The sequence below is a fragment of the Antechinus flavipes genome, chromosome 4 (assembly GCF_016432865.1).
Source record: "Antechinus flavipes isolate AdamAnt ecotype Samford, QLD, Australia chromosome 4, AdamAnt_v2, whole genome shotgun sequence".
Classification (NCBI taxonomy): domain Eukaryota; kingdom Metazoa; phylum Chordata; class Mammalia; order Dasyuromorphia; family Dasyuridae; genus Antechinus; species Antechinus flavipes.
In genome coordinates, this window is record NC_067401.1 from 420,322,986 (window position 1) to 420,337,377 (window position 14,392).

The 14,392-nt window shown below is 33.0% G+C and overlaps 1 protein-coding gene across 4 annotated transcripts in view; it reads left to right on the plus strand.

Annotated features, from left to right (window-relative positions):
- Positions 1 to 14,392, plus strand: part of COP1 (COP1 E3 ubiquitin ligase) — a 240,146-nt gene that overhangs the window by 126,396 nt on the left and 99,358 nt on the right. For all 4 annotated transcript variants that reach the window (XM_051998899.1, XM_051998901.1, XM_051998900.1 and 1 more), the window contains 3 exons: positions 724 to 867; positions 3,885 to 3,993; positions 4,380 to 4,461. In XM_051998899.1, the coding sequence (XP_051854859.1) occupies positions 724 to 867; positions 3,885 to 3,993; positions 4,380 to 4,461 (335 nt within the window). The remainder of the gene's footprint in view (positions 1 to 723; positions 868 to 3,884; positions 3,994 to 4,379; positions 4,462 to 14,392) is intronic.

The following is a 14,392-nucleotide window of genomic DNA, read 5'->3' on the forward strand; positions in this document are numbered from 1 at the left end:
TATCTGTGGCTTGAAAGAGTCAGTAGTTATATATTTTAGCCTCATCCAAGTTTCATAAAAAGGGCTTTTGATCCCAAGTAGTGTATACTATGTCTCTACTTAATTTTTAGATTTTTATTAGGCCCTTCAAATTTTTATATTATATGTTTTGTTCCATGCCCACCCCCTACTCCTCATCTGCTTACATACTTTCAGACTATGTATTTTTATTAGGTATTTAATATTAAGATCTGGGAAATTCCATCCCTTACCTCCCAAAAACTCAAGATATAGCATAATCTGAAATATCTTAAGAAATCACTTGTTAATCAACTTTTGACTTCTTTATTCATATGCATCAAATATTTCCCCGCCCGCTATTCTCACAGTATGAGAATTCAGCCTTGTTATTTGATTATCTTTTCACAAACAGCAACAGCATGTAGTCAGTAGAAGTGAAGTTTAAAAAAATTATTTAGATGGCTTATAATAAAAAATACAATCTATCAGAGGGGCAATATACAATTGCACATGATTTTTTCTCTCTGTAATTTAATAGCTTAATAATAATCTAATATGGACATAGGAATTCAGCACTGTTTGAAACTATTTCAAGAAGTCATCTTATACTGGCTAACAAAAAATACTTAGGACTAGAATATAACATCTTGAAGTATTCTCTTGGTTAATGTCATAGGTTTTTGTGTATACTTAGTTACTAACTCATGTACTTTTTCTATTTAGTATTGAATTTGACCGAGATTGTGACTATTTTGCCATTGCTGGGGTAACAAAGAAGATCAAAGTATATGAATATGGGACAGTCATACAGGATGCAGTGGATATTCATTACCCTGAAAATGAGATGACCTGTAATTCCAAAATCAGGTCTGTATATTGCTTTGTGTTTTCATTAATACAATACATATAAATAATTTTACTATTTTGTGATTATCAATTCTTTTAAGTTTTTTAGGAATTATCATATGTAAGTCCTGTAGTTGAATTTTTAAAGTATGTATGGAAAATGTTCCTAATAAGTTAAACAAGAGCAATAGATACAACAGGTATCCCTTATATATGGGTTTTTTTTTTTTTATTTTTATTTTAGTCAGAATGTGAATGCAGAAACCAAATGAGAAATGTCATCTTACTTCCATTTTTTAAAAATGGAAGATTCTTTGTAGAAGATGGGCTTTGAAAGATGTAAATAGAATTTTGGCATATGCAAAATTACTTGCAGTCAGTGGTTAGTACTATGCAGTCTATGACAGTATCTGAAGGAAGGAATGATCTTTTCCTCCAGCCTGAGGATAACTATATATTTTATATGTGGGAAACCCTTAATGTCTTGAGAATATTGAGAGAAGTATATTCTCTCAGGTAATGAAAGATTCTGGTCTTGTATTGTTAGCTGAAAACCCTCTAAGGAAATTGTTTATAATCCCAGATCCTCAGAAGTGGAAAGGATCATACAAAAATAAAAAAGCATATCCTCTAGTTTGTCACACTTTCCCCCTCCACATTCTAAATGTATGATATATATAAAGCTTTTCTTTCAGTCTGTCCAACAAGAGGCTATCCTTAAATATATCTGATGGCAGAAAACTCAAAAATTATGTGAAAATTTTTATTTTATTCTTCAATAATTCTAATTGATGGAAAAATTTTATCTTATGTACATTGATCCTAAGTTTAGCCTTTACATAGGTGGGTAGAAAAAGTAGCATTTTTCTTCATATGATCATATTCTAAAACAAGAAGTCAGAGAGCATATAATCCAAAAAAGCCCATCTCTTACACTCTAATATTATTCTATACATTTTAATATTAACAACAATATTACTTAATTTTTAGAGTCCTAATGATGACAAAGTATGTCCTGTTTTGCCGTAACATTAAAACTTACTTTTTGGAATACCTCATTCAGAATAATGTATTTGTGTTGAGATAATTAATGACCAGTCAGTGCAATGTTAACTGAATGTCTTAAGAATTTGCCACATTATAACCTTATAGCTTCCATTGCTGTCTCTATAAAACTGGTAGGATTTTAATAACAATAAAGCTTACTAATTTTAAATTTTTGCAATTCTTTAAATAGTGTTGTTTAAGTAAAACTTTAATTATAGCTCATATTTATGTAATGCTTTATGGTTTTTTTAAAAAAATCATTCTTTTCATAAGAACCACATATAATTGCATTATTACTAAATTTTGAGGTACATGACTTCCATCATAATCAACTCTGTTTATCACAATAAATTTTTGAGCAAGTCATTTAACATCTCTATCCTGTTGTAATCTCTGAGGATTTGCTTCACTTTCTTTACAAACTGCAATCTTTTCTAACACATAGAATCTAATGTAGAATTTTTCTGTGCTGTTTGATGATATAAATATGATTTTCTATTTTACAGATAAATAAATTAAAAGAGAGATGTTAACCCAAAATCATTCAGCTAGAAAGTTTTGGAACTGAGACTGAAACAGGGTACTATTACCCTCTCTTTACTACTAGACCATAGTTGCTGCTATTTCTTAGATGAAATCTAAAAGGTGGATATTATCTAATCAGACAGTATCTTAAAGTATTTTTAGAAAGTGCTTTGTAAATCCTAGAATTGTATGTAAATAAGAGTCAGTTCTTTTAAAGCACTAATACAGATTTGCACAGATGCATATTAGTGATTCACTAAATAAGATTATTGTTTAAAGCAGCATTTGTTGGTAGAAATGAGGTTTTAAAGGTGTAGATATTTGGGGCAGAGTATAACCTTAAGTGTAAACTTGGAGGCTGAATTTGTTGAGGGTAGGATCCAGTGGGTGGGATGAACAGGGATGAACAGTGTCTCATGTCAACATTTTTGCTTCTCTTTCATTAGGAATTAGAGCCAAGATTGGAGAGATGAAAGATTTTGATCTAGCATAGTTTTTTTTTTAGGTCAGAGGGGTCTTGTACTGTAATAGGAAGCCTTCTACATCAGGGCATCTTAAACCTTTTCTACTGATGACCCCTTTTTGCCTGAAACATTTTTATACAACATGTCTTGGATTTGAGCTGGGGTGTTTCTGGCAGAGTTCATACATGCGCAGTGCAAAGTTCAAGTATTGTGTGTTCAGCCAAGGCTGCAGTGAAATCATGTGACAATTCAACATGCGCAAAGTGCTTCCAGAAATACCTTGGATTCATTATGCGTTTGGTTTTGAATTAGTTTTTGGTTATTACTTTCAGAAACTTTTTACTGTTAACAATTTTTTTGTGTGTCCCTTGCATTCAGTTATGCAATATGGTTTTGTGACCCACAGTGTAAGAAATTTTGTTCTAGATGACTTGTTAGTATTGAAATTTTTTCACAGAATCATTTGTTGCAGTGCATAGAATGTAGCTGATATATGAAATAAAACTTGGATTCCATTGCTTTAAAGGATTTAAACTGGTGGTGATATCTTTAATAAAAGTGATACACTTCATAGCATAAGTATCTTGTTGTTCAGTTGTTTTCAGTCACATCTGACTTTGTGGCCCTATTTGGGGTTTTGTCAGCAAAGATGCTGGTGTGGTTTGCCATTTCCTTTTCCAGTTCATTTCACAGATAAGGAAACAAAGACAAATTTGGTCAGAGTTACCCAACTAGTAAGTGTGTAAGGCCAAATTTTAACTTAGGAAAGTGAATTTTCCTGATTCCAGACCCTGAACTTTATCCATTCTACCACCTAACTCCCCAATAAATAGCTTAGCTTCTTGATACTTAATTAATCCTTTTAATCTTTAGAATTACACAAGTTTAAAGAAGATTTCCTAGGCTGCCCAAACATTTTTGATGATACAATGACTCAAATATTGGGTATTCCTGGATTTACAAATTGTCACTTAAAGTAATATGTTTTAATTCTCTTTTTAGCTGTATCAGCTGGAGTAGTTACCATAAGAATCTATTAGCCAGCAGTGATTATGAAGGCACAGTCATCCTATGGGATGGATTCACAGGACAGAGGTCAAAGGTCTACCAGGTAAAGAAAAGGTTCTAGTTTTTTATTATTGTTGTTATATGTATACAAATAAATGATGATCAAGGAATCACATTTTTACTTTGATTTTACCATTCAGTTGTAGTTTTATGTGTTTTGTTTAGTATAGTAGTACTATTTGAACTTTAAGTTATTTCAACTAGGAACAGTGCTGAGAAAGATCTCTTTAGAATTACAGTGCCATAAAAGTATATTTAATATGTCTCTTCCAAAAACAAGTTCTTGTCTTTCATCTTTATTTAGCTTAACATTTTCCTCTTCCATATAACAATGCATTAGTACCAAAATATACATATTTTTAATTTCTTTAATTTTTCCATTTGAAGATAATGTGTTCTGATATTGGCTTCTTTTATTTTTGGAACTAGGAACATGAAAAAAGATGTTGGAGTGTTGATTTTAATTTGATGGACCCAAAACTTTTGGCTTCAGGTTCTGATGATGCAAAAGGTACCCTTATCTTTCCTCTCTTACTTCTTGGAGGTATGCAAACTTATTCTTAAGACACCCTAACAGGATTTTAGGATTACTGAGTTCCAGTTTCAGAAATGGTCAAAATTCTATTACGGGTCAACTTTACCAAAAATAGCAATCAGTACTTTGGGGCTTCACAATATTGCTGTCTTGTGTTTTCGTGTTACTATTATGGAAGAGCTAATTTGATAATTGTGTTCTTGTAAGAGTTCAAAATCATAATTGTAAAAAATGAATGGAATGAATTCACCCATAAAATAGAAGTTAGCAGAATGATTTGGAAACCAGAATCCAGCTATATGTTGCTTACAAGAAATATACTCGACACAGAATGTGACAGGGTTAAAATGAGAGCATAATAAATATTGAAGGAGCAATATTTAAATTAAAATTAGGAACAGAATCTATTTTGTTTCAGCTGAAGTGAAATGGCCAAATTATCAATCATAATTCAGACAAAGCAAAAACAAAAATAAATCTGATTTTTTAAAATTTTTATTTAATAATTACTTTATATTGACACTCGTTTCTGTTCCGATTTTTTTTTCCCTGCCTCCCTCCACCCCCTCCCCTAGATGGCAAGCAATCCTTTATATGTTGGATATGTTGCAGTATATCCTAGATACAATATATGTTTGCAGAACCGAACAGTTCTCTTGTTGCATAGGGAGAATTGGATTCAGAAGGTATAAATAACCCGGGAAGAAAAACAAGAATGCAGATAGTTCACATTTGTTTCCCAGTGTTCTTTCTTTGGGTGTAGCTGCTTTTGTCCGTCATTTATCAATTGAACCTCAGGTCTCTTTGTCAAAGAAATCCACTTCCATCAAAATATGTCCTCATACAATATCGTTGTTGAAGTGTATAATGATCTCCTGGTTCTGCTCATTTCACTTAGCATCAGTTCATGTAAGTCTCGCCAGTCCTCTCTGTATTCATCCTGCTGGTCATTTCTTACAGAACAATAATATTCCATAACATTCATATACCACAATTTACCCAGCCATTCTCCAATTGATGGGCATCCATTCATTTTCCAGTTTCTAGCCACTACAAACAGGGCTGCTACAAACATTTTGGCACATACAGGTCCCTTTCCCTTCTTTAGTATTTCTTTGGGATATAAGCCCAGTAGAAACACTGCTGGATCAAAGGGTATGCACAGTTTGATAATTTTTTGGGCATAATTCCAGATTGCTCTCCAGAATGGTTGGATTCGTTCACAACTCCACCAACAATGCATTAGTGTCCCAGTTTTCCCGCATTCCCTCCAACATTCATCATTATTTTTTCCTGTCATCTTAGCCAATCTGACAGGTGTGTAGTGGTATCTCAGAGTTGTCTTAATTTGCATTTCTCTGATCAATAATGATTTGGAACACTCTTTCATATGAGTGGTAATAGTTTCAATTTCATCCTTTGAAAATTGTCTGTTCATATCCTTTGACCATTTATCAATTGGAGAATGGCTTGATTTCTTATAAATTTGAGTCAGTTCTCTATATATTTTGGAAATGAGGCCTTTATCAGAACCTTTAACTGTGAAGATGTTTTCCTAGTTTGTTGCTTCCCTTCTAATCTTGTTTGCATTCGTTTTGTTTGTACAAAGGCTTTTTAATTTGATGTAATCAAAATTTTCTATTTTGTGATCAGTAATGGTCTCTAGTTTACCTTTGGTCACAAATTTCTTTCTCCTCCACAAGTCTGAGAGATAAACTATTCTATGTTCCTCTAATTTATTTATAATCTCGTTCTTTATGCCTAGGTCATGGACCCATTTTGATCTTATCTTGGTATATGGTGTTAAGTGTGGGTCCATGCCTAATTTCTGCCATACTAATTTCCAATTATCCCAGCAGTTTTTATCAAATAATGAATTCTTTTCCCAGAAGTTAGGGGCTTTGGGTTTGTCAAACACTAGATTGCTATAGTTGACTATTCTGTCTTGTGAACCTAGCCTTTTCCACTGATCCACTAATCTATTTCTTAGCCAATACCAAATGGTTTTGGTGACTGCTGCTTTATAATATAATTTTAGATCAGGTACAGCTAGGCCACCTTCATTTGATTTTTTTTTTCATTAATTCCCTTGAGATTCTCGACTTTTTATTGTTCCATATGAATTTTGTTGTTATTTTTTCTAGATCATTAAAATATTTTCTTGGAAGTCTGATTGGTATAGCACTAAATAAATAGATTAGTTTAGGGAGTATTGTCATCTTTATTATGTTTGCTCGGCCGATCCAAGAGCACTTAATATTTTTCCAATTATTTATGTCTGACTTTATTTGTGTGGAGACTTTTTTATAATTTTGCTCATATAATTCCTGACTTTCCTTTGGTAGATAGATTCCCAAATATTTTATGGTATCAACAGTTATTCTGAATGGAATTTCTCTTTGTATCTCTTGCTGTTGGGTTTTGTTGGTGATGTATAAAAATGCTGAGATTTATGGGGATTTATTTTGTAGCCAACTACTTTGCTAAAATTATGAATTATTTCCAATAGCTTTTTAGTAGAATCTCTGGGGTTCTCTAGGTATACCATCATATCATCTGCAAAGAGTGATAGTTTGGTTTCCTCATTGCCTACTCTAATTCCTTTAATATCTTTCTCGACTCTTATTGCCGAGGCTAGTGTTTCTAATACGATATTAAATAATAATGTTGATAGTGGGCAACCTTGCTTCACTGCAGATCTTACTGGGAAAGGTTCCAGTTTTTCCCCATTGCATATGATGCTTACTGATGGTTTTAAATATATGCTCCTGACTATTTTAAGGAAAAGTCCATTTATTCCTATGCTCTCAAGTGTTTTTATTAGGAATGGATGTTGGATTTTATCAAATGCTTTTTCTGCATCTATTGAGATGATCATATGGTTTTTGTTTGTTTGGTTATTGATATAGTCAATTATGCTAATAGTTTTCCTAATATTGAACCAGCCCTGCATTCCTGGTATAAATCCTACTTGGTCATAGTGTATTATCCTGGTGACGATTTTCTGTAATCTTTTTGCTAATATTTTATTTAAGATTTTAGCATCAATATTCATTAGGGAGATTGGTCTATAATTTTCTTTTTCTGGTTAAGATGGCGGAGAGGAGGCTCACAGCTGCATAAGCTCCACGCTTTCTCTCACTATCCATTTCATTACAAGCCTCTGAATTAATGCTTGACTGAAAAAAAAAAAAAACCCACAAATAGTTACCAAGAGAAGCCATCCTTGAGATTCGCCAAGAAAGGTCTGTCTTTACTGGAGGGCTGGGACGGTTTTAGATCGGGCGCAGGCGGCGGGCAGCGGCAGTGAGAGCACGGGAGCAGACTGGAGAGGGGGTGGGGAGTGATCGCAGCCGTCTCTGCGGAGAGAGCTTCGCTACAGGTTTGGATACTTTGCTCTGGCAGCAAGTCAGCAGCCCAGCAGAGAAGCTAAAAACACCGGGCCAAAGAATACAACCCCAAACAGCTGGAGTCTCTCCGGACCTGGCCGCCCTCCCTTCCCCCCCCACAGTGACTCAGCACGCTCTGGGATCTCAGAGCGCAGGCGCAGCACAGTCCTGCTAGTGCCTCACTCCTGCCCCCTGTAGTCTGTAGAGGAAGCTCGATAACATACCCAGCCCCTCCCCCAAAGAAAGACTCCAGTTTTTTCTGTTTTTCTTTGGTAGTTTGTCTTTGATTATTAGACAGAATGAGCAAGAAGCTGAAGAGGACTTTAACCCTTGACAGCTTCTATACAGATAGAGAGCAGACTCTAAATCCTGAGGAGACTAAAAACAGACAGTCCCCAGGTGAATCCCCAAAGGAGGAGATCATCTGTTTCTCAGCACAGATGAACCTCATAGAAGTGATTAAAAAGGCTCTCACAAGGGAGCTAGAAGAAAAATGGGGAAAGCAGAGTGAGGCTTGGCAAAAGGAGAGGGAAGCTTGGGAAAAGGAGAGGGAGGCTTGGCAAAAGGAGAGGGAAGCTTGGGAAAAGGAGAGGGAGGCTTGGCAAAAGAGCCTGGAGAAGTCAGTTAAAGAAAGAGTGGATAAAGAAGTAAAATCCTTGAAAAATAGGATTGGTGAATTGGAAAAAATAAATCTGATTTAAAGAGACCTTTTGCTAAAAGATACTATAGACACAAGTATTGACAATAATGAACAAATATACATCAAATGATTAAAAATAAATTCAAATTCTTGAAGAAAAAGTTAAATGACTTATATGAGAGAATAAACAGCAAAACCTGTGAAGACCTCAATTTACTCTTCTCAAATTCATGTTACTCCAAAAATTAAGAAGTTAAGGGGAATGGACTTAAGAATTTAAGAAAAGTTAGATACTATAAATTTTTAGAGAATATTGAATTGGGAATAAAAAACATAGTATACCAATATTTTAGATGTGCATGGCATAATGACAAAAATTGACTTTGTATTAGGGATTATAAATGTCACAAAGAAGAGTAGAAATGTTAAATGCATTTTTTTCTGACCATGACGCAATAAATAATAAAGGTCATTGGAAGCACAGATTTAAAATTAATTGGACATTAAATAACTAAATCCTGTAAAATAAGCTGTTTAAAGAAAAAGTCATAGAAATGATCAATAATTTCATTAAAGATAATAACACCAAGGATATAACATACCAAAATGTATGGAATCCAGCCAAAGCAGTACTTAGGAGGAAATTTGTATCTCTAAATGGTTACTTCCAGGGAAGAGAGAAAGAACAGATCAATGAATTGGACATACAATTTAAAAAATTCTTCCTTTCCTTCTCTCCCTCTCCCTTTATCTCTCTTTCCCCCTTCCCTCCCTCATTCTCTTTGTTTTTATATTGTATATAAATATATGTGTGATCTTACCTTCTTCCCTCCCTCCCTCCCTCCCTCCCTTTCTTCTTCCTTCTCTTACTCCTTCTGTGTGTGTGTGTCTGTGTGTGTATGTGTGTGTGTGTGTGTGTGTGTGTGAAATTCTTGTTCATGTTTATATATTTAAAGGATAACTGAAAAGCCATACTCATAACTAAATATGAATTCCCTTGTACAGTTTATATGACAAATTGTCATCTATATTGAACGATACTCCTTGAGCTCAGAGTAAATAGTGATAATAATAATCCATTAATAATTATACCTTCAAATAATATATTCCCACAAAGGCCAACATATTTATCTGTACAGTAAATAGGAGACTGTAGACATTAATAATTTAGGGTAATGACAGGGTACCAATATAGTCATGTATTTGTGTGCCTTGATACTGCTATTATAGTAGTGCAGATCTTGCAGGAATTTTAAATCTTAATGAACTGGATTCTTGTGGTAACAGTGATTGGATTGGCATATTGATCAATGTGATGCAGTTTTTTCCAGTGAATAAAAGAAATAGATGGGTTATGTGGGAGGCTCATCTAACTTGAGAACGTTGTAGTTATTAATTAGCTTAATATGTAGAACAGTGAGCAAATGGTGCTTCTCCTTGTTAAAGCAAATTGCTAACAAAGTGCTTTACCTATTTCCTCTGAAAACTGAACTCAGCTTTATGGGCTTGATTAGCAATCTCAGTTCTCACCTACTATAAATGCTTCATTAAAGATAGTATGCACTGAGTAAAGTAGGCAGTTCACAATTACCTGTAGATTGGGCTAAAAATGTGAATGGTTTTCATATGTGATTATACTATATCATAACACAATTGGAAATGAAACAGTAATAGAAAACAGTTTAATTCTGCTTTTTGCCAGTAGTAGTGTTAGCTCTAAGTTAGACAAAAAACATATCTGAGACCAATCAGAAATAATAAGAAGTCAAATCTCAAATTAAATGAAATAAAAGCAGAAATTGAGAATTTGTCCTAGGTCATTGAAAATCTTAAATTTAGCCAGTTATAGAAATCCAGTCTAATAATTGAACTAAAGACAAGAACAATACTATTATCTCAAGTGATTTTGAAGATGAGATAGATATACAGGGACTGGAATTTCCAAACCTTATTTTTAGTGGGAAAGCATTAAATCCGCTTATCAAGTCAACAATCAGAGAAGATCATGTTACTATAACTTGGCAGAAATGAAATTACTTTTCCCAAAATATTTTAAGTGTGAAAATATTTGCAGACTTAAAACTCAGCAGTATTTGTGGCAGCTGTTGTATACTAAGCAGCAAAGAAAGAGAGCTGGATCTGTCAAAGAATGTTGTTCTTCATTCAATAACCAAAATTAAGAAAATTTTTAAGACCAGAAGAATTTGTATCTTTCAAGATACAAATAAGTAATAGCATACAGTTACCCTTTCCATATTGTAGTTATGGATATGGCACCCCTGTGATTTTAAAAATCTGTGTAAAATTTTTTGGTCCTCGCTTTGTACCAGAGAAGAAATTTAAATTTTCTTTTCCTTTATAAAGTGTTTACATTGCCTAATTGTAAAGTTTTGTAAGTATGTGGTCATAGGCTCTGTGTCATCTGCTGGCTTTACATGTCATCTTTGGCTTCCACAAAAGTCCTCCAAAATTCTTATTTAACAGTATCAGAAGTCAGGAGAAGCTGAGTTCAAATCTGGCCTCAAACATTTAACACTTCTTGGCTGTGTGACCCTCCAATTGCCTCAGCAAATAATGATAATAATAACAATAACAACAGTAACAATAATATTTATTAAATCAATCCATGATATATCAAAACTGCCATGGGAAAATCGTTTTGTAGGATTGTTTGTAGTTGAAAACTTGAAAATAATATTTCCTGATTAAAAACAACAAAAAAGGAACAAAGAAAACATATCTGGAAAATGAATGCATATTAGAAATTATACTTTCCTTTTTATTGCATTTGAAAACAGAAGTCAAAATATTAATGTGATGCCAAGAGCTATGGTATTGCAAATCATTGAAAAGTTGTGCTTCTGAGACATGAGGATGCAAAGACATTGAAGGAGAGAGAACTTTCCTTTGAGAAAGTAGGATGTGAAAAATCTCTGGTATGTCTGATTACTAGAAATCTAATATAGTGAAAGTGAATGCTGGATCAAACAGGAAAGAGACTTTCAGTACTGTGTTGACATAATGAAGAACATCACGAATGAGATGACCAAAACTCAGCTTTTCTATAAGATTTGAAAGTTGTAAGCCCAGCTAAGGTGTATAATTATAAGGGTAAACATTTTAGTTTAAAATGAATGAATTATTAATGAAGTGTTTTTCTAATATTTCTGAACATTGATTATATTTTTCTTAGCAGAAGATATAATATATCTCTTACCCAAAGATGAGGACACCAGTGATTTATTTAAATATAGAACAATTACATATAAATATATTTTACACAGAGCAATCATAGCTTACATCACCAAGGGAAAGAAAAAAAAAAGGAGGGAAGGAAGAAAAAAAGGAAGAAATTAAAAGAAAACTCTTTAGATCCTTATGAGAAAATAGCATATTGACTATGAAACAAAATGTGTGTTTCAGAAAGTTACAAGGATAAAAAAAAGCAACTTGATATCAATTATTTATTTAACAGGTGGACCTAAACTATATTATGACACAATGTCTTTTTGTTATGTGATATCATAATGCAGTCTTTTAAGTTCCTTAATTGTGGTTTATTGGTGTAGTAGAAATATATGAAATAAAATATCTATTTATTTTGAAACTCATTGCACAACTCTTAAATATACCTGTTCAGACTTCTAAGTTACAGAGGGAAGTCATATAAAAGCATCCTATTGATCATTTAACTATATTGATGGCATGATTATATATAGAGTCAATTAGCATGTGGCCCTGGAGTGAAATTTGGCCTCATTCACTTAAACTTTTTCTTCCTCAGTTTTCTCACAAATGGGAATAATGATAGTACCTATATATTATTATTGAAGTAAGAATCAAATGAGGTAATATTTATATAGTGCTTAGCACAAAGGCACTCAATAAATATTCCCTCCATCATCCCTCTCTGTATAGTTATACTACATATACAAATACACGAAAATTCTTTTCCATCAAAGTGTCCTTTGGCTTAGATAATTGTAAAATTATTACTGTCTGCCAAAGCATCATAGAGATAGAAGGCGTTAGCTTGCTTCTTAAAGGTATATTGAAACTGTGTGAAGAGGATTGCAAAAATCTTGATTTCCTCCAGTGGTCAAGATACATTGAGCTTAAAACTATCAAGAAACAGAAACAGATTTTATTTGACAAGGTACTCAGGGGAATCCTGAAGTCAAAGTTTCAATGAAATGAGCATGTTTAAAGCAAGCAACACTTGTACTATTCTGTGCTGTGCTGTGCTGTACAATACGATAGGATACAATATTATACTATATTATACTATACTATGTTTAAAGCAAGTAACACATTAATATTCATTTTGAATTGGAAAATTTTCCAAGCAAGGCTATTACAAATAAAGTAATACTTCTTTATAATCTAGAAAAAAAAATCAAGAGATGTTCTCAGAACATAGTGATACATTTGAAATTTTTCAGAAATTCTTTAGGAACAAACAGACTTCACTTTATCAAACCCTGGCTGACAATACCCCATTGGCTTTGTCAAATGTAATCATGAGCAGTTTTTCTTTTGGTAAGGCATGTACAGTAGCCACAATACAGGAGCAGTCAACAAATTTGTGGGTGGCAGTCATGCCTTTAATTAATAATATATAAACAAAGAAAGATCAAATAAATGGCCATATCTTGTAGAGATAGCCAGAGAGAGCAAGGACTGGGTCTCAGGTAAGAAAGAGCTGAGTTCACATGGCTGAGACACTAATTTCATGATCCTGAACAAGTAACCTAGCCTCTATTTGTCTGTTATTATTTCATGTAAAATAGCAAGTGCATTTAACTCCAAACCCTAACCTTAACTTTTTTATCCTGTTTCAAGTTTAAAATGAAATGATATTTGTAAAGTACTTTGTAAATCTTAAAGTAGCATATAAATGTTAGCTATTATTAATTCATGTGGATTTTTTAATAGAGAATGATGGGTCTGCAGTGATAATTCTATAGTGATAAGTAAGGACCAAAATATTATCCCCAGAAATTATAGGCTAAGGGACCTGGATATAACTATTTAGATTTTGCAAAGAAGCAGAATTTTGTAACTTGAAAGAAATCAGCATCTACTGAACACCTACAATAATAATTATAAACAGGTATTTACTATCTTTAATAACAGTTGAAATATACCTGAATTCAAAATATTGATCTGAAAGTATCCTTGAAAATTCATTAAGTAAAAATATCTTTGAACTGGGCCATTTATCACTGATCAAAAATAATACAAATATGCACCGAGGCATACTTAAGAGCATTTTAAGTAAATTTTGCTATACCAATCCTTATAACATTTGAACTCCTTAGAATGAAAAATTTTCAAAATACAGTTAATAAATGCAAATACATTTCCTTCATTTGTCTGCTAGATGTCTTTAGGGAGCTTATGGAGGATGAATATTATTACTTTTATTTGATTATTTTTTTAAACATTTATCTGTATAAGTTTGCAAAACATTAATAGTCACTACTAGTATAGCAATATATACTAATACTGTTTCTATCTCAAGCCAAGAATGATTAAAAGAATATTGAATAGTAATTATAACAATCATTTAATTTATCTAATACTTTATTATATGTAAATTATCTCATTTGATTCATAAATGTTTCATTAGGAAAGGACCACACAGATCATGTAGTTAAAATTGAAATCCAGCTAAATTTAATTACTTTGTAAAGTCATATTAAAGGGACGCTGAAACTCTCTAAAACTCCTTGAAGGAGAGATTCTCCTTGAACCCTATGTCTTTGGGACCCTGCCTGAGGGAAACAAGATAAACAGCTTCATTCTATTATCTTGGTGGGACTAGTTGAAGCATTCAGGTCCAAGACTTTTTACCCCTATTGTTGGCTCAACCACT